The 24,999-nt window shown below is 30.9% G+C and overlaps 3 protein-coding genes across 4 annotated transcripts in view; 2 read left to right on the top strand and 1 right to left on the bottom strand.

Annotated features, from left to right (window-relative positions):
* The first annotated feature begins 6,629 nt into the window (after positions 1 to 6,629).
* LOC102588157 (truncated transcription factor CAULIFLOWER A-like) lies at positions 6,630 to 10,114 on the top strand. 2 transcript variants are annotated; one of them, XM_015310517.1, is made up of 8 exons: positions 6,630 to 6,867; positions 7,016 to 7,094; positions 7,646 to 7,707; positions 8,154 to 8,253; positions 8,400 to 8,441; positions 9,174 to 9,215; positions 9,656 to 9,724; positions 9,856 to 10,114. In XM_015310517.1, the coding sequence occupies exons 1-8, from the start codon at positions 6,686 to 6,688 to the stop codon at positions 9,880 to 9,882; spliced, it is 603 nt and encodes a 200-aa protein (XP_015166003.1). In that variant the 5' UTR covers positions 6,630 to 6,685; the 3' UTR covers positions 9,883 to 10,114. The 2 variants fall into 2 exon arrangements, with proteins under 2 accessions (XP_015166003.1, XP_015166004.1); XM_015310518.1 differs by lacking the exon at positions 8,400 to 8,441.
* A 1,398-nt stretch (positions 10,115 to 11,512) lies between these two features.
* On the top strand, positions 11,513 to 17,933 carry LOC102599718 (gamma carbonic anhydrase-like 2, mitochondrial). Its single transcript, XM_006351454.2, has 2 exons — positions 11,513 to 11,985; positions 17,240 to 17,933. Exons 1-2 carry the CDS (start codon positions 11,604 to 11,606, stop codon positions 17,614 to 17,616), a joined length of 759 nt encoding a protein of 252 aa, XP_006351516.1. The 5' UTR covers positions 11,513 to 11,603; the 3' UTR covers positions 17,617 to 17,933.
* Positions 17,934 to 23,490: 5,557 nt separating this feature from the next.
* Positions 23,491 to 24,999, bottom strand: part of LOC102600049 (SUMO-activating enzyme subunit 1B-1) — a 6,922-nt gene continuing 5,413 nt past the window's right edge. Inside the window, exons 9-11 of the mRNA XM_006351455.2 lie at positions 24,112 to 24,215; positions 23,923 to 24,027; positions 23,491 to 23,847 (exon numbers count right to left, since the gene is read on the bottom strand). Coding sequence (XP_006351517.1) covers positions 23,737 to 23,847; positions 23,923 to 24,027; positions 24,112 to 24,215 — 320 coding nt within the window. The 3' untranslated portion in view covers positions 23,491 to 23,736. The remainder of the gene's footprint in view (positions 23,848 to 23,922; positions 24,028 to 24,111; positions 24,216 to 24,999) is intronic.

Genomic DNA, 24,999 nt, shown 5'->3' on the forward strand with positions numbered 1-24,999 from the left:
TTAATGTTTCTACTATTGAAAAACGTCCAAAAAAGAAGAAGAAAAAAGTTGGATCTGCCATAACACGGCCATCACTATCAAAAATACAGATTTTTAATGCATCTCGTTTATTTTGAGTCTTAAATTAGTCTTTGTTAGTGTTATCATTGATCTGATACATCACTGCTACAATAACCTTTGTTTTATGCAATGTATAATGTTCATATGTAAGGTATAATGTTCATATGTAAGGTATTGATACATAACTTTAATGTTGTTGAGTCTTTGATTTTTATCATGTTCAATAGAAATGTACTTGATACATAAACTTTGTGTTATTTATCACACACACAAAAAAGAAGCTATTTTGAAACAATTACATGTATAATGTATTTTTTTTAATTTTAAAATATAGTATTTCTCAAACAAAATAAGATACATAAATAATAATGTATCATACACTAATTTTTTAGTTATGATACGTAAATTCAAATTTATACTAAATATATATGATACATAACAATTACCAAACAATAATGTATCAATCTCAAACTTAAATCTTATGGGCAACACTTTCTTATTTAGTGTATCTAGTAGAAATACAACATTTATCAATTTAAATTGAAAGGATCTTCATGATCTCAAACAAAATAAGATACATATAATGTATCATGCACTAATTTTTTAGTTATGATACGTAAATTCGAATTTATACTAAATGTATCTGATACATAACAATTACCAAATAATAATGTATCGATCTCAAACCTAAAATCTTACGAGCAACAGTTTCTTATTTAATGTATCTAGTAGAAATACAACACTTATCAATTTAAATTGAAAGGATCTTCATGATATATCTACTCAAAATTTTCGATAATTTTGAATCAAAATTGAAAGAATCTTCAATGAACTAGGAGAATAATTTTGAAACTCAAAATTTTCAACAATTTTGAATCAAAACGGAAAGGATCTTCAATGAACTGGAGAAGAATTTTGAATCTCAAAATTTTCGACAATCTTGAATCAAAATCGAAAGGATATTCGATGAACTTGAAGATTCACAAAAGAAATCGTTTGTCCAACAACAATTCCATCACTTTTGTATCCTTCATAACTCACCTCGCTTATCCAAAATTTCGACAAAAGTTTTATGAAATAGAGAGAACGATGAACAAGAAGAAGAAATTTAATTTTTGAATATTTTGGTTTGTTACACTATAGGATTTTGAATTCTTGACAATAATTTGGAATGGAATAACCTCATTTATGGGGTCTTAATTTGATTTTCAGCTCTTTTTCCCTTATGCAACAAATGGATACTGTGAGATCTTAATTTTATTTTTAGTTTTTTTTTTCTTAATAAGTGCAACAGATTGATACATAATGTATCAACAATAATGTATCCGAAATGTCTAAAAAATATGGAATTTATGTAATTACAAAAATAATAGGGATAGAAGGTAATTTAGGTTTTATACTATGATATTTATGTAAGTTATACTTTATTTTTTAGAAGATTGGGATGTTGGAGACAAATTAAATACTTGCTTGTGGTTAGTTATTTAAGATGATGAATTTATTAAGGGAAAATCACTTACATGTACCTTTTTTAATCGGAAAAGGGCCTAAAATACCCTTGAACTATTAGAAATGGTACAAAATTACCCTTTATCCATCTATTAGCCCTAAAATTCCCTTGTTGTCTACCTTTAGGTCCTATATTGCCCTTTATTTTTAACGGTCCCAATTTAAACCCAATTAATAAATTCATTAATGACGTGACAATTTTCTATTGGTCAGATTTTAAATAACTTAAATTAATTTAAAAACCCACCCATTCCCAAATTAGACCCGCCCCAAATTCATTTAACCCATCTTTTATCATAGTCTTCCTCACAGCAAAATGGCAAATCATAGAGCATAAAAGATACAACCTTTTCTTTTTCTTATTTTCTTCCCACCTACATTCTTTGAAAAAGAAATAAAACCTAGATAATTTACATAAAGGAGATTATGATATTTCTTGAGCAAATTTTTGAGTAGAATCTATCTAATGAATCCAAAATAAAGTAATCCAAAAGATTTGGTTTAATTCTCATCAAATGTAAGTGGGCAATGGTGATGAGAATTTCGTGTCATTGACTGAATTTGATTTTCTGTTTATTTATGCAATCGTTGCCAAAAAATACAGAATACATACCACTTTCTTAGACTTCCAAAACAAGTAACTAAGATCTAAGCAATGTGCTTAATTAAATAGCTAGAGATAAACAACAAAACTATACAACAATATTGTTATCTGAAAAAGCTAAAACCGATTTTGGATTACTTTACTTTATCTAGGTTTTATTTCTTTTTCAAAGAATTTATGTGGGATGAAAATAAGAAAAAGAAAAGGTTGTAGCTTTTATGCTCTATGATTTGCCATTTTGCTGTGAGGAAGACGATGATAAAAGATGGGTTAAATGAATTTGGGGCGGGTCTAATTTGGGAATGGGTGGGTTTTTAAATTAATTTAGGTTATTTAAAATTTGACCAATAGAAAATTGTCACGTCATTAATGAATTTATTAATTGAGTTTAAATTGGGACCGTTAAAAATAAAGGGCAATATAGGACCTAAAGGTAGGCAACAAGGGTATTTTAGGGCTAATAGATGGATAGAGGGTAATTTTATACCATTTCTAATAGTTCTAGGATATTTTAGGCCCTTTTCCATTTTTTAATTACCACATGAAATTAGTCCTACAAGTTAATTAATTATGATCCGACAAATTAGATACTTTCCTCAAAGCAAAATTAACCAAAAAGCCTAATTACTTCAAAGAAGTCATTATGTTGTTTGATGAACTCTTTTTTAAGATAATGTTGGAGAGGCTGTTTTTATATCCCTAAATTGGGACATTAAACTTTGTGATGTACTATCAATCACTTCCATATGACACGTGTCGATGAGTAGTAAGGGCTACTCATTGATCCAAAATACTTACGTGTCGATTTATTATATACTTAATTTTAAAATGTCCCCCACTCCCCTACCATTCCAATTTATAGTTAAATAGTTAAGATTTTCATGAAAAGAATAAAATATAAAAATTATTCTTTCTCTGTTTTATTTTATGTGGCACCGTTTAATTTAGCATAATATTTAAGAAGAGAAACCCCCCTCTGCCTGCATCTCTGCTCTAAAGACTCCGCCTGCTTCACACCTTTTATGGGGAAATACTTTCGCACGAGTACTAATTTGATTAGCATAAATGAACCTCTTCTGAGCCCTTGAAATTTTACATAAGAAGATTTTTTAAACTTGTGGTCTAAAATAATTCTTAGAATATTTTATGTTGTTTTAAATCATTTTATTATGACTAAAAGAAAAATTTTAAAATTAAATTATTTCTAATTATTGTAAAATGACATTCTTTTTGGACAAATTAAAAAGGAAAAGATACGTTTAAAATGGGATGAAGAAAGTATACAAAGAAAAAATTGAAGGAATTTAATATATAGAATATTTTAATTTATATCCATGACTTAGAATTTTTCGGTAAAAGGTTTCAATTGGTAACTATTTCCAGGGTTTATGTGAAATATATTTGTTTTAATTTATAATTATTAAATTTTATATTTTTAAATCTAGTAAAGATCTTCTTATAACTGTACAAATAATTGAAATTTTTCTTGAACTTGAACAAATAAATAGCCGTAAATAGCATTTTTCTAGGCTTTATCACAATTCACATAATTAAGTCGGAAAATTCAGAAGCTTTATAGCCGTATCAAGGGTTTGTTTGAGTGGATTTATAAAAAATAATTTATAAATTCAAAACTAAAAGTTACTATAAGTAGACGATATTTTACTTTTGATTTATTTTTCATTTTTTTGGCTTAAAAGTGAGTGCTTTAAATCACTTTTAACCTTTTCAAACACCTTTAAATTACAAAAAATGCTTAAAAATCAAAAGCATCTTAAAAACAAGCTAATCATGTTTGGACCAAAATAATTAGGTGTCATGCTGAAGCTAGCAAAACAAATCTCGAGAGACCACGAGTAAGAAGACAAATGAGAAATATGTCATATGACACAAAGATTTAACGTGGTTCGGTCAATCGACCTACGTCTTCAAAGGAGATGAGCAATCTACTGTATAAATATGAGAGTACAAAATATAGAGAGAAAGAATATCACCCAATTCACTAGAATACAAAGAGGTTCACGTATCACTTGTGTCCCACAAACTCTCTTCCCTAACAAAAACTCTTAAAGTCTCTAGAACTACATTGTGAATGTTGATTACGTTAGAAGGAACGAGCGTTTGTTTATGGAGTCTTAAGCTTTTTCTTACGAGAAAGGATTAGTCAAATATGAATACTTTATGTTTTCCTTGTAGAAAAAAACATATTTATATTAAGAAACTCATGACAAATATCCAACAAATCCAAACAGGTACTAAAGATTCCTTATCAACTCTTTTTTTTTTACCACTAGATAGTGTCTAGCGGTCTTTTATTAAACATAAAAAATATCAATAGGGACAAGTACAAGCAAGGGGGGCTAGGCCTTACCTTACTAATCCTAATGAAGTACCTAACTTCTGCTACCTAACCAGCATGAAGAAAATAAGAGCGAGAGAAAACTAAGTATATGATGATATTACAAATGAGGATGCTTAAATAATGTAAAAATATGTCAATCAAGAAGCAAGTTGAGTTACCAGCCTCAAACTTTCTATTACTAAAGCATGAATTAAAAAAGATTGATGCCCATCAAAAGTAACTTGAACTATTTTTCTCTTGTTTTCTTCTTCAAACCTTTCCAACAACACTTGATGATTCATACCTTCTTTATGGATTTATTGGATCTAGTTGAACCTATTGATACTGTCAAATGATTTTGCTTTTCCTGTCGCATCGGTAGGTGCCTTGGAACAAACTCCTCAGTCATTTTACCGTCCCAACTATGTTGCCTTCCATATGTCTTCTTTTTGCTTTTGTTGCTTCCACTTCTTTGTTGCCTAGGTGATATATCCCCTTCCCTAGCCACTATATCAAAGCATATGTCCAACATATTGTCTTCCTCATCCTCATCAAGAAAATCCTCGTCCAAATCAATTGTATTTGACACTAAGGTCCTTGACTCATTCTTCTTTTTCAAGCACACATTTAGGCACAAATACGAGAGCTTCTGGACTTAATTTTCTAATAAAAGTAGGTGGTCATGAGACCTGCTTTTCTTGGATCAAATCGATGTCATTCTCTTTTAACTATATTTGACACTAAGACACTTTATTCCTTATCAACTCAGTCTAGACCAATACCTTTTAAATTTGTTAGTTATCGCTATAAGCACTTTATTCAATTTATGTCATTTTCTTTAGTTATATCGCTATAAGTACTTTATTCAAATTATGTTATTTTCTTTAGTTATATCACACTTATATGTATTCATTTTTTAGATTGTTATGTTAAACAAATGTAAAATATATAATTTTATTTTCATTATACGCCAATTCCAGTTCTATTCGAAGTTGATATGTATAATTAAAGGAGATGTCATATTTCATGTGGTTAACTAAATTATCTAATAGACAAATAATAACACGCTCATAAAGTTTTTGCGAACTTTGAATTGAAATTATCTAAGCAAAATACTTAAATAGAAATCAAGTATATTTAATATTGAAAAAATGAAGGTTTGTCGTGTCTATCAACGAATTTCATTCCTAGGGCATGTCAAGTGCTAATCCTTACGAATAATCCGACCAAAAACATCATCTCTTTTTTTTTTTTGGTAATGATTTTAATAATTCAAAGATGCTTAATTGGTGAATTCTCCATCAAACAATAAAAACAAGCTCAAGCATAGTATTTAGGCCACAAAAGTATATAAAAATTAATGCGTTGATATACAATTCAATATAACGAACATTTTAGTTAGTACCAATAATTATTGTGAGATAGAATATCCTTTTTTTAATCCGTCATGGTGAACTCGCTCAAATTCTAAACTGAACTAAAAATATCATATGCTAAAGATCGTTTAGTTTAGAGACTTAGAGTCCTCGGCTCTCGATCTTTAAGGTATAATATTTAGAATGGTGTTGAAAATAGAATAAATTCAACAACAAATCGCGAAATCTTGATGCTTTTTTCTTTTAAAAAATAAAACAAGAAGCTTTTGCCTTTCAGCAACGCTCTTAGAATCTAAGCCTTTTCAAGTTTTAAAGTGTCAATAATATGTCCGCCTAATAATTTTACCCAAAATATTTTTTTAAGAAAACCATGATTAGTTAAAAAAAAAAATACATGAGCAACCTATCATGAGGTAAGGTCAGACGAGATGAAGTTGCTCGGATGGTAGGCACCCCTCACTTCCAACCCGAAGGTTGCGAGTTTGAGTCACCAAGGGAGCAAAAGGGGTGGGAGCTCCTAGGGAGGGATAATTTATTTTATTTTTATTTTTTAAAAAAAAGGTAAGGTCAAATTACATTAAACCTTGGTTTACAAGGAAAAAAAAGTTTAGTACTACATAATTAAGATATTACGTCAAGATTGGCCATGATGAGGTCATGACATAATTCGAGGGTCGAATAAATTAAAATTACATGTGTATATATATAATATGGTGCGTTTATTCAATTTCTTAGGTAAAATAAAAGGAAGGGGAAAAAGAACAATACTCCATTAAATTATCTATCATTTGAAGAATGGGGAGAGGGAAAGTGGAATTGAAGAGAATAGAGAATCAAACAAACAGGCAAGTTACCTTCTCCAAGAGAAGAAATGGTTTACTTAAAAAAGCTTATGAACTCTCTATTCTATGTGATGCTGAAGTTGCCCTTCTTCTTTTCTCTCCTTCCGGCAAAGCTTACAATTTCGCGAGTCATGAGTAAGTCGTCTCACACTCTTTGTACTAATTTTTATTAGGACAAGTTCTGTGAGTTCAGTTATATATACTCGTGGTGCTCGATTATATTTGTTTATGACACAATCATGAGATTAATGGTTTTTTTTAAAAAATTAATGGATCGATGTAGCATCGAAAGGACTATTTTAAGGTACAAGAATGAAGTTGGATTGTCCAAAAATAGCGACCAAGGCCTCAGAGCTATGGAGGTAATTAATTACTTTAATTTCCTCTTAACGAATTACTCAAATATGTCATCAAACTTTGAGAAAAAGTTTATCAATGTCATCCGTTAGAAGTTTGACTCATCTATGTCATTTTCGTTTGAGAAAAATGCTATGTCATTATATGTTAACTGAAATAGCATAAATATTGAGTCAAACTTTTATGGATGATATAGATGAGCCTTTTTTAAAGTTCGATAACATATTTGAGTCTTTTTCCTGATAAAAAAATGATTTAATTAATGATGTGGCCGAATCATAATTGACCATGTGTAAAAAATTAATTTTACAAAATCGAAACTATTTTCAGTTAATAAATAATAGCATGGAGCCTTTTCTCAAACGAAAATGGCTGATGAGTAAACTTTTAATGAATGATTAAATTGATCTTTTCTAAAAAGTTTCATGACATATTTGAGTCTTCTCTAAAAATTAATAAACTTCTGATAAGAGCCAGGGTAACTTTTTTTTTTTCTAACTAAATATGTAGTTTGGTTAATTCTGATGAGTATTAATTAATTCTTCTCATGGATTAGGTTTGGAGAACAAAGATTGATGATATGACAAGAACAATACATGAACTTGAAGCCAGAGATAAGTACGTAATTATGATCTCTGTTTAATTTTCTTATATTACTCTTGTTTAAAAATATTTTGAGTGGAGTAATGAAACAAATTTAGGACATGGATAATTATCACTATAATAAATAAAGAATTTTGTTGTAATTACTTAACAATAATAAAATAGTTGGTGATATATTATATTTAACAATAATAATAAGTATGAGTATTTTATAACTTGCACTTTTATTTTACCAACTGTGAAGTTAATAGTATTAACTTAATTACCACTAAATATCATCTTTGTTGTAGTATACAAATCTGAACGATTCGATCATCTAATTTGCAAAATATGTACAAAGTTTATATATATTGTGCATATACTTTATAATAAATATACTTATACACGGATAATATATATGTTTTATATATAAACTAGTTGGTTGAACGGTATATATCTATAACTTTATATATTTTGGGCAGGCATTTGGCTGGAGAAGAGTTATCAAGTCTTGGCATGAAAGAATTGAAGCAATTGGAGCGTCAACTCAGAATTGGGGTTGAACGCATTCGATCTAAAAAGGTTATAATTAAGTTATATATTTACAATAAAAACTTAATTATATACATATAATTTTTTTTAATTTTAATTGATTTCCACCAAATATTATTCTTGATATATAATTAAGAACTAAATCTAATTATAGTTTATTTACTCTCATGTAACAGAGACGTATCATTTCCGAACATATTCACGGGCTTAAGAGAAGGGTGAGACTCTAATTAATGAGGAAAACAATTTTTAAAATTTAATTTTACAAAAAGAATAAATTAATTTGGAATTTCTTATGCAAATTATGTGGGTTATTAATATTTTGTATTGGTTGAGAGAGAGATTTTTTAAGTTCCTAATTATTGTAATTTATAGTTATTAGTTAATTTGGAATTTCTTATGCAAATTATGTGGGTTAATTAATATTTTGTATTGGTTGATGCTTGTTTATTAATAGTTTATTGGAGTTTTAATTTTCTATTAGGGTGTGTTTGGTTTTGGTATGAAGGAAAATATTTTTTCTAGAAAATAATTGTTTGATAAACAACGAGTTTCTTACTTATGTTTAGGGGTTGATAAGGAATTAAAAAAATAATACACCAAGAACATTTATGTGTAAGTTAATGTAATATTATGAAGGTGAGATAAGATGAAGAGTGGAGGTTCGGCGTGGAATGATCAAGGGATATGGGAATCTGAGACGTTGACTGAATTGAAAGAAGACAATGAACTTAATTTTTTCTCGAAAAAATATGTTCCTCCCTATCAAAGACACCCATAGAAATAGCTAAGCATATATACAACTAATTAATTAAAAGACCAATGCAAAATGTTAATGATTTAGAAAGTTAAGAGAAAGTGAAAAACACATTAATGTAATCTAAAAAGAAAGTAATTAACTATACATTTTCATTAATGAGCTTAATTGTGTATTCATCTTACTTATGCAGCATAAAATCCTTCATGAGGAGAACATCCATCTTCAAAAGCAAGTGAGTGTGCTTATATGTATTTCCATATTTTTCTCATTATTTCAATAGTCTAGTCTCGAGCTATATGTTAATCATTTGACCACAGAGCATCACGTTAATTTGGAAGCAACTGTATAATACTAACATTTTATAAACTTGAAGAGGAAGAGATGTAAATATGCCTCACTTATTTCATTATGACATTTTTTATATTTTTAAATTTTGTTTAAATTTAAAATATTCAGTACTCTCAAATTTTAAAAAGAAACTAACTCTTATTTTTCCAATAATATTTTTCTAATGTACTATAGAAAAGTTGGAAAAAACAAAGTCACATACTCACATTAAGTGCGAAGCTACATTTGTTGAATATTAATTTGATTAGTTAAACACCTATACTAAACTTAACTGTTTGATACCTTTATAGTTAATTTTACACAATTATTTATTTCACAATGCAGGTAAGGTTGTCTGAAATAGAAGGGAGTTCAAGGATTCTTGATTCAGAAGCAAGTGAGTTACTTTCTAAGGTAAACTAATTTAATAAGTCTATGAATATCTTTTATTAATTATATGTATTATTCATGTTTTATCAATTTGATTATTCTAACACTTCCCTTTTTTCTTTTGTCTCTTTTTTGCTTTCTTTCTGGTTGTGTAGGGACGAAGAATAATATATGATTTATAGATTTTCAATTATATGGTCGTGTAATTAAAGAGCCTACCTTAAGTGAACGTATACTTAGTATATATTATAAAATAGTGTGTACGGTATATTTAAGATGACAATCTTTTCGTGTTGTTTGAATGTACTTATTTATTGTCTAGAATTTTTATTCCAAGTCAATGTTGAATTAAGAAAAGGGAAAAAAAATGTACTATGTTAATATTATAATTTGAATTAGAAATTTTTTGTCCAATTCTAAGCAGCTTTTAATTACATGATATGCATCTGATTATATATTTATAATCTATATATGAAATATTGTATAGTTTGGTTTTGTGGTATATTGCAAAAAGAAATTGATATTATTTTCCATTTTCTTTTAACCCTTTACCATTATATTGATGGATTGAAAAGGGAAATTGGGGAAAGCGTGTAATAGACATTAAAAAAAAAATAAAAATTGTAGATGAAAAAGTAAGTTATAAATAGGCAACAGATTGATCAATAAATAAATTATTATTCAATTTTTTTCAGAAGTTTGCATGGGCTAAGATAGATTATGTCAAGACAAAAAATAATGAGTTATAATTCAATTCGTCAAACTTAAAGAACTTTTTGCTTCTTTCTATTTGAAGATGTATAATTGCAAGAACACACCAAATTAAATCTCAAATACTCATCAAAAGGACTACTTTGGCTCTGGTACTTTAGTGTTCTTTCCTTTTATGATATTTCTGTGAAACTGAATGTTTTTAGTTTAATTTTCTTTTTTTAAAAAAAGGGACTAACATATCCTCAATAAGTTGAGTGGTGTATAAATGGTAAAAAGACGTTGATAAGTGAAAAATTAAAATCAATGTTAAGTGAGTATGACATTATATGCAACCTAGTTATCATATTGAATTATTCATATCAAATTGTCGCGGTTTTATATAATTTTAAAGCTACAAAGAGGGGAAACTACATTTCAGATCTGTAGCATACAAATTATATCAAAACAATATGACTTCAAACTATATTCGACCAGACTATTTTCTTAGACAAATCACAAATCATACTAGATCTTTATGGTTTCAACCTTTCAATTATATTAGACACCTAGTCTAAATTTAATTTACTTGTTTTTTTTTGCACCTCTCTTTTATTTATTTCGTTTACTATTTATATCTTTCTCCCTTGTCTAATTCATGTTACTCATAGTACCCTATCTTTGGGACAATGGTATATAAGTCATGATAAACTGATATAACTTTATGTTATATTCAATCTTACCGTTTGATCAAATAATTACAAAATTATAATTATTAAATCTTCATGATTTTTAAATCACAAATAAAAAAGTACTGTACATGGTATGAAAGTTTAGCTAAACAAGTATTACTTCAACTTATATTTAACTTTGTTGCATTGCCAAAGTTCAAAAGTAATTTTGTTTAGAATATATCAATAATTAAGGATCAAAAGTGCTATTATCCCTTAAATAAAGGCGCATAGACTATAATTATGAAATGTTTTAGGGGCTCATACAACTATCAGAAACGTATTGGCGCCAAAATGTAATTATTTCTTCTTTTTGGACTAAAAATTCTATTTCATGCTTTTCCTCAAGCACCCCTAGAAGAAATCGAAAAATACGTTCAAGTCCACGATCCTATTGAATCATTTCATTTCACCTCCATTTGTGAGCTCGCAAAAATCCCTTTCTCTATCTCACACGCACAGAAGCCGCTTCAAAATCTGCAATGGCGACACTAGGTAGATTATCGAGAAGAGTAATAGCAACAACTCTCTCCGGTCACCTCCGCCACCACCAGAGTCACAATCTCATCCGCCGCACGCTGGCGACGGAAGCTCAGGCGGCAATAAATGAATCGCCGGATCGAGTGAAGTGGGACTATAGAGGGCAGAGGAGGATCATTCCACTAGGTCAGTGGGCACCGAAAATCGCCGTCGATGCCTACGTGGCGCCGAATGTTGTCCTTGCTGGTCAGGTGACTGTCTGTGACAGCGCTTCTGTATGGAACGGAGCAGTCCTAAGAGGAGATCTAAATAAGATTACAGTAGGGTTCTGCTCTAGCATTCAGGAAAAATGTGTGGTTCACGCTGCTTGGTCTTCTCCTACAGGTGATTAGTTCATTTTCCTCGCTTGACTTAAGTACATTTGTGCTGTTTGTTGATAAGATTTGAGTATATTTCATCACAATGAGCTTATTGTGCACTATTAGCTTAGCTGATTTAAATGATGTTTTGATTTTAATTTATTTATGTCAAGGGAATTTCGGCAATTCATTGCTTAGGTGAATCAGTTGGATATTGATAGGGATAACATGATTTGTGAATGAAACGGGTAGTATGTTAAGGTACTATGACTGTGTTGCTGAGAACAAAATTGTATTTAGAAGGATTATGGAACTTAGTGAAGATTGTAGCCTTTGAGTCTAAATGATGTTTCATGTTCCAAAGTCAAATGACTACATCAACTCAAGAAATCTGGAAATCTTGTTGAATGTTCACTGATTAGAACCTTACATTTAACATGATATATATTTCTGTCGGAAGCTTTTAAACACGTAGAAAGCTTGTAAGTCAAGTGACCATTGAATCATGGTTTAGGTAATTGGTTCAATTAAGGATAGTCCCTTTTGGGACATCTGATAAAATTGGAACAAATTGGTTCTGTTAGGGATAGGTGTTGAATTTTTATTATCTATCTCGTCTTTACCATAAAAGAGGGGCACTTACGTGAAGTAAAAAAATGTCTAGACAACACAACTGAAATTTTTAATGCATAAAAAACATAGTGTAGATCTCCAAGGTATGCTAACTGCAGCAAGACAACATAAGCCTTAATACCCAATGTTTTAAAGAGGAACTGAAACTTTTCAAGGTTTGGGGCTTTAAGCAAGAAGCAAAATGACAGGTTATTGAAGTGATGTAGTTTCCAAATGGGAGGACGAAGGGAAGAAGGTTATTGCAGCAAAGCTCTACAGGAAATGCAATTTCAAAGCTCTAGAAAATGGAAACGGGCTCTAGTGCAATGCTACTTATAAGCCGTAGCATAGAAGTAGGAGTGAAGGATAATGTCATTGCAGTAGAGCTGTAGAGGAATTGCAACTTCAAATCATTAAGAAGAGGATGGGGAGAGTGGTAAAATTCAGTCAGATTTTTTATTTCCTTGTGTTTCTGTCACAAATGCAAGACAACAAAGAAGTACACATCTCTTGCTCCGACGTTTTATTGCTTCAGACTAAAAGCAGTTCAATTCTCACTTCCACACTCAGAATCAAGGGGGCCTTGACTTGAATATAAGCTCAACTTTCTTAGTGATTTACAGTGTTCAGCAGAAAAATCTTCAGGAAAATAAGGAAAGCTATTAATAAGAATTATTAATTGCTTGTTACTTTTCTCCAGATTGTCATTTTACTAGTGTGCAGTGAGTGAGTCATTGTGAATAGATATATGGAAGTACAGGAAGTGAGTAAATAAGTAAGTGAAGTGTTTAAGCAAGAATGCAATCTTAATTGTGGAACTAATATGCTCTTGAAAGATTGTTTGTCAAATATATTCTACAATGTTAGGTTATTTTGACAAAAAATATGGTTGGTAATTAGGATCTTTTAGTTTACACCTATACACATGTTTGTATTGATGATAACAGTAAGCATCGTTAACATATTTTTACCTTGGAAGAATTGGCTTAATTAGCTTGTCAAATCCCAGTTGCCTGCCCAAGGGCTTCAATATAAGGAATTTGTATAATTTGTGAAGCTCAGATGGAAACTTTAGAAAGAACTCTGCATAGTGTCCTAAGAGTTCCGGAAGTCAATGGTTAATTACACAAATTTCCACTCAGGTTTTATCCTGGTACCTATAGTCACATGCGAGTTGCGACCTTAAACATTGCACAGACCTCTCTCTTTTTGGGGTTCTGTCTATCAACAATGTTTCAATCCTCAAGCATACATATTTTCCCATTGAAGTACTTTTATTTTGTGAAACAAAAACACATCTTCATATTTGTTTTGCTTATGAATTTCATCCTTCCATGACATTTATCTCTTCAAAATGAATCCATTACTCTATAAAAAGAAAAGAAAATTAATCAATCAATTGTGATCTCAAGTGCAAATCACAATAGACACAAAAAACACATCATGATTTCTTCCATCTACCTAAGTCTTAGTGAATATAGTTACCCGATGCATGTGCTGGTGGAAGGTAGTAGGTATCTAGTGGAATAATTAAGATGGGCGCAGGCTGTCCTGGACACCTATGGTCGTAAAAAAAAAAATTAATCAATCAATTGCTTCTCAAGTCCAAACCTTTGGGGTTAGCTGTAGCCTGTATGGATCTTCTACCTCCATTCTGTTCTAATAGGGCTCGTTTCATCCCTTTGTTTCATTACTATGCTAGTAATCATTTTATCCTTCGACGTGATTTAGAGTTCTCCAGAAGTAGGGGTTATGTAAATCTCACACTTGTCTTGATGTTGACATAACAGTAACCAGACTGAAAAGACTAATGACAAACACTGAACCTAATGTGATGTGATAACAATAACTAATCTTCAATCTTGTCTCCTTTTGGCTAAGATCAAGTGTAATCTTGTCTAGTCAGTCAAAAATATAAGTAGGCGTTTGGCCATGTTTCATTATGAAAATAGAAAAAAATAGTTTTTGTTTTCAAAGTGAAAATGATATTTGGAAATTGCAAGTGTTTACCATGAAATTAACTGGAGTTGTTTTAAAATTTTTGTGAGTAACTCAGAGTGAAAAAAAGCAGTTTTTTGTTGTTTTTGGAATTTCTGGAAGTTCTTGAAAAAAGAGAAAACAAAATGTTCCAGAATTTTATGGCGAAACATGTTTAAGTGAAAAAATTTCATGGATAAAAGCCCCCTAAAGAGGAGTAAATCTCAAAAGCATACAATTCTGAAGAAAACAAGTAATAGGTATGCTGAGAAGAAAGAGGATAAAGACTTTGAGCAATTCCTTGGTGAAGGAAATGGGAATATGGTGAGTTGCAGAGGGAAGAAAGAGGGTTCAAGGCTCTTTGGTTGAAGGGAAAACGTATGAGGTAAAGAGGGTCTAAGGCTCTTTGTTAAAAGGAGAAGTATGCGGCAGCCACAAAGGAGATTGTAGTGACGTGGACGAAGGAGAATGTAAATAACAAATTATTACATCTAGGAGTGCCTGTGACTCATTACATGGGTTAAGATTATTGTTCTCCTAGTTTTTAGTACTCCCTCTAGTGCATATTAAGTGAATTGTTGAGGTAGGACTCACCCCTTAAGAAAAATGTTTAAGGACACGAATCAAAGGCTACTTTCTACTATAACCCTTCTGATCATTCCCAAACTATTCTCCTAGAAAATGTAAAGTAGCTAAGAACCTCATTAAATGAAGGGTAAATATGAAAAGAAGTCCCAACAATTTCTCTTGAACTTTGAATAATTGACTTATTTTGAACTATGAAAAAAGTCCCAACTATAGACTTAATATGGACTAGAGAGAGTAGTGATTATTGTTTTTCTAATTAAAAAACATAAAAGAAGGGGAATATGATTTTTAGCAAAAGCATTCATTTTATTGTGTTGTGGTGGAGAGCTGTGGGATGCTTTATCCTCTCACAAGGGATAACATAACTTTTTGAGGAAGTTTTTTTTAATCTTTTTGAGAAAGACAAGGGGTAACATAACTTACACAGATATACCTCTCATATTCATGTTTTATGCTGCTGGTTTAGATGTCTAGGAATGAGTAACCACAAAAATCTTGAGATTGAAGAAAATGAGTGCCGCCTCTCACCATAACTTTGTAATGACAAAACTACCCTACAAAATCATATATTCTTTTTTTTTTTTTTTTTTTGAGAATGGTAAAGTTCATATTTTCTGTTAGCAACCTAAATAACTCAATCTGAAATGACGTAATATTGAAGTTCGGACTGTGGTCCTATGTTAGGACTCCTCAGAAAATGTCAATAGGTGCGTGCTGGATTCTCCAAAAGTAGTTTATTTTTGGATAATCCGACACGGGTGCGGCATCAAAAGTGAAGAGTCCACACAATTTCCTATGATTTTGCTGATTTCATTCTTAAACGACTGCTCTGTTGCTTAAAACTTGAAACCATTCCAGTGGTCATGTTCTTAATATTTTCTGGTTTAGAATTAATTTAACGCTATAAAGTATTAATTTTTATGCGTGGTTAATATACAAAAGAGGTTTTAGATTTCTTTCTCAAAAAAAAAAAAAAGAGGTTACAGATTTTCTGCAAAGATTGATAAATATACAGGGGGAGGAGAATGATCTTCAAATGATTTTTAATTACCTAGAGAATCCATTTGATTAAGTGTCAAGAAAAGCCTTTTACTCGGTACTGGAGAAGAAATGATTGATTTTTAAATGTAAATGCTTTAAGTGATATATGAAGGAGTTGTCACAAGTGTGAGATCAGCGGGAGGAGTCGTAGAGGAGTTTTTCATGGTAGTTGGTTAGCGTGTTTTATATTATAAATCTTTCTTGAACGGTTTAACCTATACTTGCTTAAGCTCATTATGGATGTACTAGCCAATAGTACACGCTATACAGGAGATTCTATGGTGCATACTATTTTGCAAATGATATTATTTTAATGGAAGAAAGTAGTAGGAGAGTCTATCAAAAGCTTGAACTATGGTTGCAGCACTCTTAAAATTAAGAGGTTTGGTATAAGCAAAACTATGACATAATGGATATACTAAAAGTTTAGCCCACAAAAACAGAATTTTATTTTCGCACCTTTTGCTGCAGTTCATCTTGTCTTTGCCTCCTTCCAAGCCTTTTTGTTAGTGTGGCTCATCTATGGGCTGTCTATAGTAATTCCCCAGGTGACCCAGCTAAGGCTTTTGGAGAATTAAGTCATCCAATGCTAAATGAGAGTTTTTAAGAGTGCTATAATACATGAATGTTAAAGAAAGTAATTACAATCCTGCAGCTGCCTGTTCCTGCAACAACTTTTACTTTTTTTTCTTCCTAAATGTCATAAAGATCTGTCTTTTCATTCTTTCCCAACACATATCTTCATAGTAAAGAGCAGACAAGTATCAATGTTGATGAATCTTTTACCAACTCCATCTCAGAAGTCAGATCTTTTAAGAGTTTATATTCATGATTGTCTGTAGTTGCTGCATATTATTAATTTTACTTAGAAGCTGCATTTTCTTGGAGCAATTTAAGGTGACCTTCCCTCAAGTAAAGCTGATTTCCTTCCTAGTCCAACTAAGATTTCCAGCTATGCAGAATGTTATATTATATTGTCTATCTTTATCTGTTCCTAACCGGATCAAGCTGCAGTTTCTTTGGAATATGTGACGCTTTAATTTTTGCTTTTGATTTAACAGGGCTGCCAGCAGAAACAGTAGTAGACAGGTACGTTACAGTTGGTGCATACTGTCTGTTGCGATCCTGCACAATTGAGCCAGAATGCATTATTGGCCAGCACTCTATCCTTATGGAAGGTTCATTGGTGGAGACTAACTCTATCCTTGAGGCTGGGTCGGTGCTCCCACCTGGGAGGAGGATTCCAACTGGTGAACTCTGGGCTGGGAATCCCGCAAGATTTGTCAGGACCTTGACCCATGAAGAGATAAAAGAGATACCTAAGCTTTCTACTGCAATAAATGATTTGGCCAATGCTCACCACTCAGAATTTCTGCCTTACTCCACCGTATATTTGGAAGTTGAGAAGCTTAAGAAGTCATTTGGTATTTCGATTTAGAATTTTTGTTTTTTCGATTGTACTTGTTGGGAGGAAATAAGAAAATTATAAGACTCGTAAGTGAAACTTAGGGTCTGTTGATCCGGCGGAGCAAATGTTTGTTCTCTGTTCAAGGATTTTCTTCTAACACTCCGTTGTGTTTTCGGTCATCAATTTGGACATCAATACATCTCGAATATGTTTCGAGATTTCTTGTATTAAATTAGATGAAGAGATGTAGGTAACTGGATCATTGTGTAAACCTCTCTGGTTAATGCACAGGAACTTGAATGGCCGCATGAGCTAATCGTAAGCATTTGTGGTTTTGCTTGAAGACATAATAAGTTCAATCCATTGATTGTTCTCCAAAATTTGGACGGGAATTCGAAATGTAGTATAATACTGCCAGTATCATTTTTTTCCCGCAAAGTTTCTTATCTCAACTATTTATTGTTTCCTTTACTTACCTAAACTATTACTCATTTTGTATTAAAACACACTTTGATGTTGAGTTGGTCAAATATTGTTCTCGGTGTGCTTCAATATAAATGGAGTGATTGTTTAGGTAGGTGTTTGAGATATCCTTTTGTATTAAAACACACTTCAATGCTGAGTTGGCCAAATATTGTTCCCACTCGACAAGACAACAGGTGCATGTAGACCAATTCAACAATGAATTGTGTTTCAATAAAAAGAGAGTAATTGTATAGGCAGGTGTTTGAGATATGAAACTCGTAAAAAAATAATAGTTTAGATGTATTTTTGATCATTAATTCTCGAATAAATAAGTGACCATCAGATGGAAGCCGTCAGAGGCAATGTTCCTTAATTTTCCAAGATGAAGAGCATAAAAAACTCTTGTGAATGTAAAAGGGTCAAATACCATCTTTTCCAAGTAATTTCTTTGGGCCACATAATGTGAGTGCTTCACAGAAAGGGACAAAAAAAAATTGGTTGAACATATTTATTCCTTCTATTTTTTGTTTAATAGGTTAGGGAATCTTTAGTTTGTGTATGTCTTTATAGCCCATATAATCAACCAATCAGAAAAAGAAAACCTTACAATAATTGTATATAGAACAGGCAGGCTATCCACTAGATATTCTGGCAGGGGAGTACAAACTAATAATTGTGAAACAACTCAACAATTTGTTTCCACATTTCTTCTTCATTTGTTTATGTCGAATGTAAATTATTAATACTTTAATATTCCTACGATCAATAGTTCAAAAGTTAATGGTCAAAAATATATTTAAATTATTATTTTTGACGAGTTTTATATCTTAACTATCCATTCATTCTTTTTCAAACTTACCTAAACAAGTCCATAGTCCGCGTCGAGATGTGTTTTAATATAAAGAGAGTGATAAGGTATGAAATTTCTGAAAAGATGATGGTTCGGATAGGTAAATAAACTAATAAAATAGTTGAGAAATGAAACTCGCTGGAAAAATATTTATTTATGTGTTTTTTTAATCATTAAGTACTCTAAAAAGTAGAACCATTTAACCAATGAAGACTACAATATTCTATGTTTGATTTTCTTAAAGTCTACATTTTCAACAGCATGCCACAAACGATAAATATTTTACTCTTCAAAGTTGGTGAATAATTAAGTTCAATTTTATACAACAATAAGGCTTGAACAAGTCCATTAGATAGATAAGCCTAAAGTAGAGAGAATCTGCAATAGACTATTTGACAAATTAAAAAAATTATTACTTGGGATAATCTAATTAATGTCATAAAATAAGCACAGCGTGTGGGTTTAAATAAAAATGTCAAAGAGATTTGTAAGCTAATTATTCATTTATTCTTCTACATGGATGGTTCCACAAAGCTTATTTGGGTATACATTTTTCTTAATGATATTTAGGAGTGTGACAATACTCCATCTGATCCATTTTACTTGTCATGTTTTTCTTTTTTACACCCCTTAAGAAAATATTAACTAAAAAAATTTTGTGATCTTAATTTATTATGACCCTTTTTTTCACTACTCTTAAGAATTTTTTTATTAGATGAGTATTTTACTAAATAAAAATTATTTTAAGGATTGTATCAAGTCAGAATAAGTCAAGTAAAATAAAACGGAGGAAGCAATTAAGCAAACTATACGATCAATTGTAATGACAAATTGATGACGGGGTATTGACAACTAGGAAAAAGTACATTAATATTTTTAAAATGAGTAATTAGATTAGGTTAACAATAAGTTGACAAATGATTAAAAAGCAAACTTTGTAAATACAAAGAAAAGTATAATTGAAGGGACCTGGTTTTGTGACATATTAGGTGTTTTTCATCAACCACCACTACGTATATTTTGAAAATGCCCATTTGACTTCATATATATTTTTCTATCTATATAAACTCCAATACTACTAATTTTCTTTTCTTATCTTATTTATAGTTTGTTCTTCCTTTTTCTCCTCTCTAAATTAGGGTTAGGGTTCCATCATTATCATGCCGGCAATTATAATTAGGAATATTGCAAAAGCAATTAGTTCTTAGTTATTTGATGATCTACAAATTTTGAAGTTGGAAAGGTAAATTAAAAGTCTTTTTTCCCTTTTTCACTTTGTAGTATAATAGTATAGTAGAATGATGTTGGAATGGCTCAATCAAATCAAATTCCTCAAAGTATTGGGTCATTTCATTTGATTGAGCCGTGCCAATATCATCTTACTTATGCTCGTCCATCTTCTTTTTTTAGCGTTGATTTCTCAGATGATAGCTTAACTAATAGTTATTAAAAAGTGTCGTATGAAATTGAGATTAAGAAAGAAAACTGAATTTCTGAGATCATAGTTATTAGTTTGAGTAAACAACCCCTCCTTGTTATATCTTTATTTTTTTAATATTTTTTTTTTCATTTCTATGGACAAAAGTTGTGAAACTAGTATATGATATATTTTGTTTATATATAAAGATTTGAAAGGTATCAATGAGTTTTCACTAGTTTGATATTCATCTATTGATGAAACTTCCCAATATAGAACACGTCATCATCATTTGCATTGACACAATTATTGAAATTTTATTGATTATTATAATAGTAAGCATTGCGATATGAACTTTGTAGATAAAAAGTAACATGAAAATGATAGAATTTTCTTGTACCATAGTTTTATTTTTCCTTTTTAAGAAACTACATATGATGGAACAGTATTTGTAATTGGACAACCTTTTTATGTTTAGAGTCTAGCTAGTGAAGTTAAATTTGTATTGTGTTTTATTTTTATTTTTTATGTATATTGTTAAATCTGTATTATACAAAAAAAAAAATCTCTCGATGTTAAAATTTCTGACTCCGTTACTATCATTATAATATTCGGAACCTTTCTATGTTGGGGCACACAAATTGTTTATGATAACCGAATGAAACTCTAACCCGATGGAGTTATACTTGTTAGCTTTTTTTTTAAATCAAATTTGTTTGGTGTTTGGTTGTTTAAAACTGTTTCTTCATAAAACTATTGTACATCTTGTGTAGAAATATTTGTATTATGAGCACAAACTAACCGTTACTGTGTTGTTACAAACATAGTGGTCATGTTGAATTTTTAATTAAGGCACTCTTAAAAGTAAAATTACACCATTTGGCATTATTGTTAATGACATATATACTACACTATATCGATTATAAGTTTTGTATAACATAAAGGGATAAGGTATAAGTATCCCTAGACTATGACCAAAATTTCAGAGACACACCTTAACTAAACTAGTCTTATTATTCCTGAACCCATTTTTTTTTATAATTTTGTACACCTTTTTGGCTTTCATGGCATCCAAATATCTCTCACGCCTCAACTGCGTGGAGTCACATATTGTACCACGTAAGCCAGAAGGTGTACAAAATTACAAAAAAATGAGTTCAGGGGTAATAGAACCTTAGTTTAGTTAAGATGTGTCTATAAAAATTCGATCATAGTCTAGGGGGTAATTGTGCCTTATCCCTAACATAATTAGAGATAACTTTAATTTGTCAATGAGGTTTACATCAAATATGGCTTTTCGATTTAGTGCTCCACAATAACACGATCCATCGTGTAAAGAATTAGAATTACATTATAGTAATTATTTGAGTAAATCCCACTTTATCTCTTTTTTTCTCATCCGGTGTTCGATATCCATATTGAAGTCTGACTAAATTGAATTTTCGCCGAAAAATCCCATATTGAGGTTAACAAAGGCTACTCTATATCCAGGAGGACTCGTCACTTTATCCCTTTGTTGAGAAAGGTTATCCCCTTCACATGCTGAATAAATGGGAATGATAAACCCCTTGCAGTATATTTTCGATGAGAATTTTCTTTTGTATGAATATAATTTTTTTCTTTTTTTTGCTTTCTAAAATTAAAATTAAAAATTTCATATACCTCTTATTATTGTCTCATTTACCTATTTCGTTGAAAATAATGTTTTTTAGGATATAATAATATCTACTTGAAATAATCTGATAATACATTTTAAGCTATGCTCCAACACCTTTGAGGTCCTTCCCAGCAACGAAAACGCTTCGAGACACTGCAACTCTTTTTTTTTAAAAGGGGTGTTGATTAGGGGTGTGCATTCGGTTTGGTTTTATACTATTTGGTTTGAATTTTTTGGTTTTTGGTTTTGAAGAAGTGTAATCTAATCCGAACCAAAATAAATTTGGTTTGGTTTGGTTTTTTCTTTTTGGTTTGGGTTTTTTCGGTTTGGTTAATCGGTTATGTCAATAATTAGAAACATAACAAAGTTATATTTGCAATTTTTAAAAAACTATATATATATATATATAATATTGAATTTCTTAAATATACTTTTTAATATAAATCATTTTTTCGGTTTTCATTTTTCAAAATCCGAAACCAAACCAAAAAACCAAACAAAGTAAATTATAAATCCAAAACCAAACCAAAAAACCAAACAAAGTAAATTATGAATCCAAAACCAAACCAAAAATCCAAAAAACCAATCCAAAGTAGAATTCGATTTGATTTGGTTTGATTTTTCGGTTTAATCCAAATAGTGCACACCCCTAATGTTGATGAAAAATCGAACCAAATCAAAGAAATAAACGACACTTTTTGAGTTTGATTTGATTTTCATTTTAATAATTAAAAAAAAAAAAACTGAAATAGCTTAACTAAACCGACTATATAAATATCTTCTTTTTTTTAATCGGCTCTAACATACTTTTAAGTTTCAAAATAACTGACGTTACATTTTCCATTTCTCTTTATGAAAAGTTTTTATAACACAAATGACATGACAAATTTAAAATCATGAATTTCAAAAGTTTTATAGCTTAATACATATAAAATTATAAATTTTAAAACTCTTTATTTTTATTTTATATTTCACATCATTTTAAATTAGAGAAAACTTCAGAAATAACAAAGATAATAAACATAATAAAGCTCTATAGCTATAGTTTCGGTAATTGCGTTTCATAGCTATAGTTTTATTTGCTATGTAGATTGCGATTTGTATATTTCACTTGCCCGTTTGTATGTTTCGCTTACAAATATACAAACATGTCAAGTATATACAAATTATATATTTATACATTTAAGAATTTTTCAGAAAACTCCGTTTGTATATTTCGCTTGTCAATCTATACAAAGAGGATAATTTTTTTATGATTTTTTCACAAATTCTGGATTTATACCATCAGGAACCGACAAGTAGTGAATTCGTTTCTTAATGTTATACATGGTCTATGCAAACGCTAATAGAATCATGTGAACTCATATAGATCCATCTCCTTTACAAAACATGCATTTCAGAACAACGCACTCTTGTATGGGGACACGAAGCAGAAACTTAGTTATTTATCTGTTCTTTTGATTACTAGCCATGGAAGGAAAGCATGGGAAGAGTAATTTAGCATGACTAGAGATCTGGAGAGAACAGGGACAACTGAAAATGAGACATTATCTAGAATGTTTCAAGATATATGCCCAACATGAGCACTTTACTGATGGTCCCAAATGTCAAAAAAAAAAAACATCATAATTTTGCTGGTCAGAACACAAATTGAAGGAATGTCAGATAATTTAGGTTGTGATTAGTCCTAAATCTACCAAAAAAAAGATACCCAACAAGGTCAGCATTTCTTAAGACAGTTTTTACCACACAGGTCAATCCTCAGCTGTTGACATTAGATATGTCCTCTATTATCCCTTTACCATCCATGGCGTCAAAGAAGAAAAAGTTCTTAAGGGGATCGCCTTTGCCAGATATTGCTTTTATTACCTCCTACAAAGGAAGAGAATTTCAACAAATGAGAAAGAAGTCAGAAAGCATTGTTCAACGTTACAGTCGCATAATTACCTGTCCAAGAATTCCTCCTACGATAGCACAGACAGGAGGAAATTCGCTTGTACTTGCCATCAATCTTCTCAGAAGAGAATCTGGGATATGAGATTCATTTAAGCACTACAATTAAGAGGCAAATATGTTAATAACCTAGAGGAAAAGAATGAAACTTATATAACAGGAGCATATTGCATAGCGAAATACATATGCCTCGCAGAGTTCCTTCCTCAACTTCTGAACATTTGGAAGGTCATCAACAGAAGTTTCTCCAGGATTTCGTCCCTCAAGCTCTTCAAACCTTTCTATAACTGCAACAAAGAAGTTGGTGGTCAAGGAGTCTAGTGGCAAGCCACTTAAAGTAAATTATTCTTCCACTCGTGCTATATATCTAAAGAACGTGTTATCACTTTTTGTCACCATTATTACTGTAAATACAGGACAATCAGATCGCCAACTGAAGTATTACAGGTTCAGGGTGCCAAACTGAGGACTACAACAATTCAGCTAAAAGACATTTATTATTTCAGAAAACATAAACAGTATATGATGAGAAAGAAGACAAAAATACAAAATATCGCGACTTCTGAGACTACTCTGTCAAGTTTCTCAAAAATATTCATGCTTGTCAACAATTATTAACTACATAGTATTTGAATGCCAAGGGCAACTCTATTTTTATCTGATAATATGATATCCTAGATAAGAAGGCTCCAGCTTCGTGTCTGTGTAGGGGGCTGGGGGAAAGGGGTATCCACAACCAGGCTATCATTATTGCCTACAGGGCTGTCAATATTTTTATTATGACCAAAGCCTGCCATTAGGCTACTACATTCACTAAAGCTGAAAGATATACATTATTCCAGAAAAACATAAACAGTATACAATGAGAAAGAAGTGAAGAACACAAAAATCACAACTTCTGAAAGTACTCTGTCAAGTTACTCAAAAATATTCATGGTTGTCAATTACTATCGACTACATAGTATTCAAAGGTTATGTGCAACTCTATTATTTTCTGACACCACGATAAACCTGGATGAGAGGCTTTAGTTTCTTGTCTGTGTTGGGGTGTGTTGGGGGGGGGGGGGTCCT

The sequence above is a fragment of the Solanum tuberosum genome, unplaced genomic scaffold, assembly GCF_000226075.1.
Source record: "Solanum tuberosum cultivar DM 1-3 516 R44 unplaced genomic scaffold, SolTub_3.0 scf00127, whole genome shotgun sequence".
NCBI classification, from domain to species: domain Eukaryota; kingdom Viridiplantae; phylum Streptophyta; class Magnoliopsida; order Solanales; family Solanaceae; genus Solanum; species Solanum tuberosum.

Coding starts and splice junctions, on each gene's coding strand:
- LOC102588157 (XM_015310517.1), top strand. CDS start 6,686: ATGGGGAGAGGGAAAGTGGAATTGAAGAGAATAGAGAATCAAACAAAC. Junction 8,442..9,173: donor TTCACGGGCTTAAGAGAAGG/GTGAGACTCTAA, acceptor TTACTTATGCAG/CATAAAATCCTTCATGAGGA. Junction 9,725..9,855: donor CAAGTGAGTTACTTTCTAAG/GTAAACTAATTT, acceptor CTGGTTGTGTAG/GGACGAAGAATAATATATGA.
- LOC102599718 (XM_006351454.2), top strand. CDS start 11,604: ATGGCGACACTAGGTAGATTATCGAGAAGAGTAATAGCAACAACTCTC. Junction 11,986..17,239: donor TGCTTGGTCTTCTCCTACAG/GTGATTAGTTCA, acceptor TTGATTTAACAG/GGCTGCCAGCAGAAACAGTA.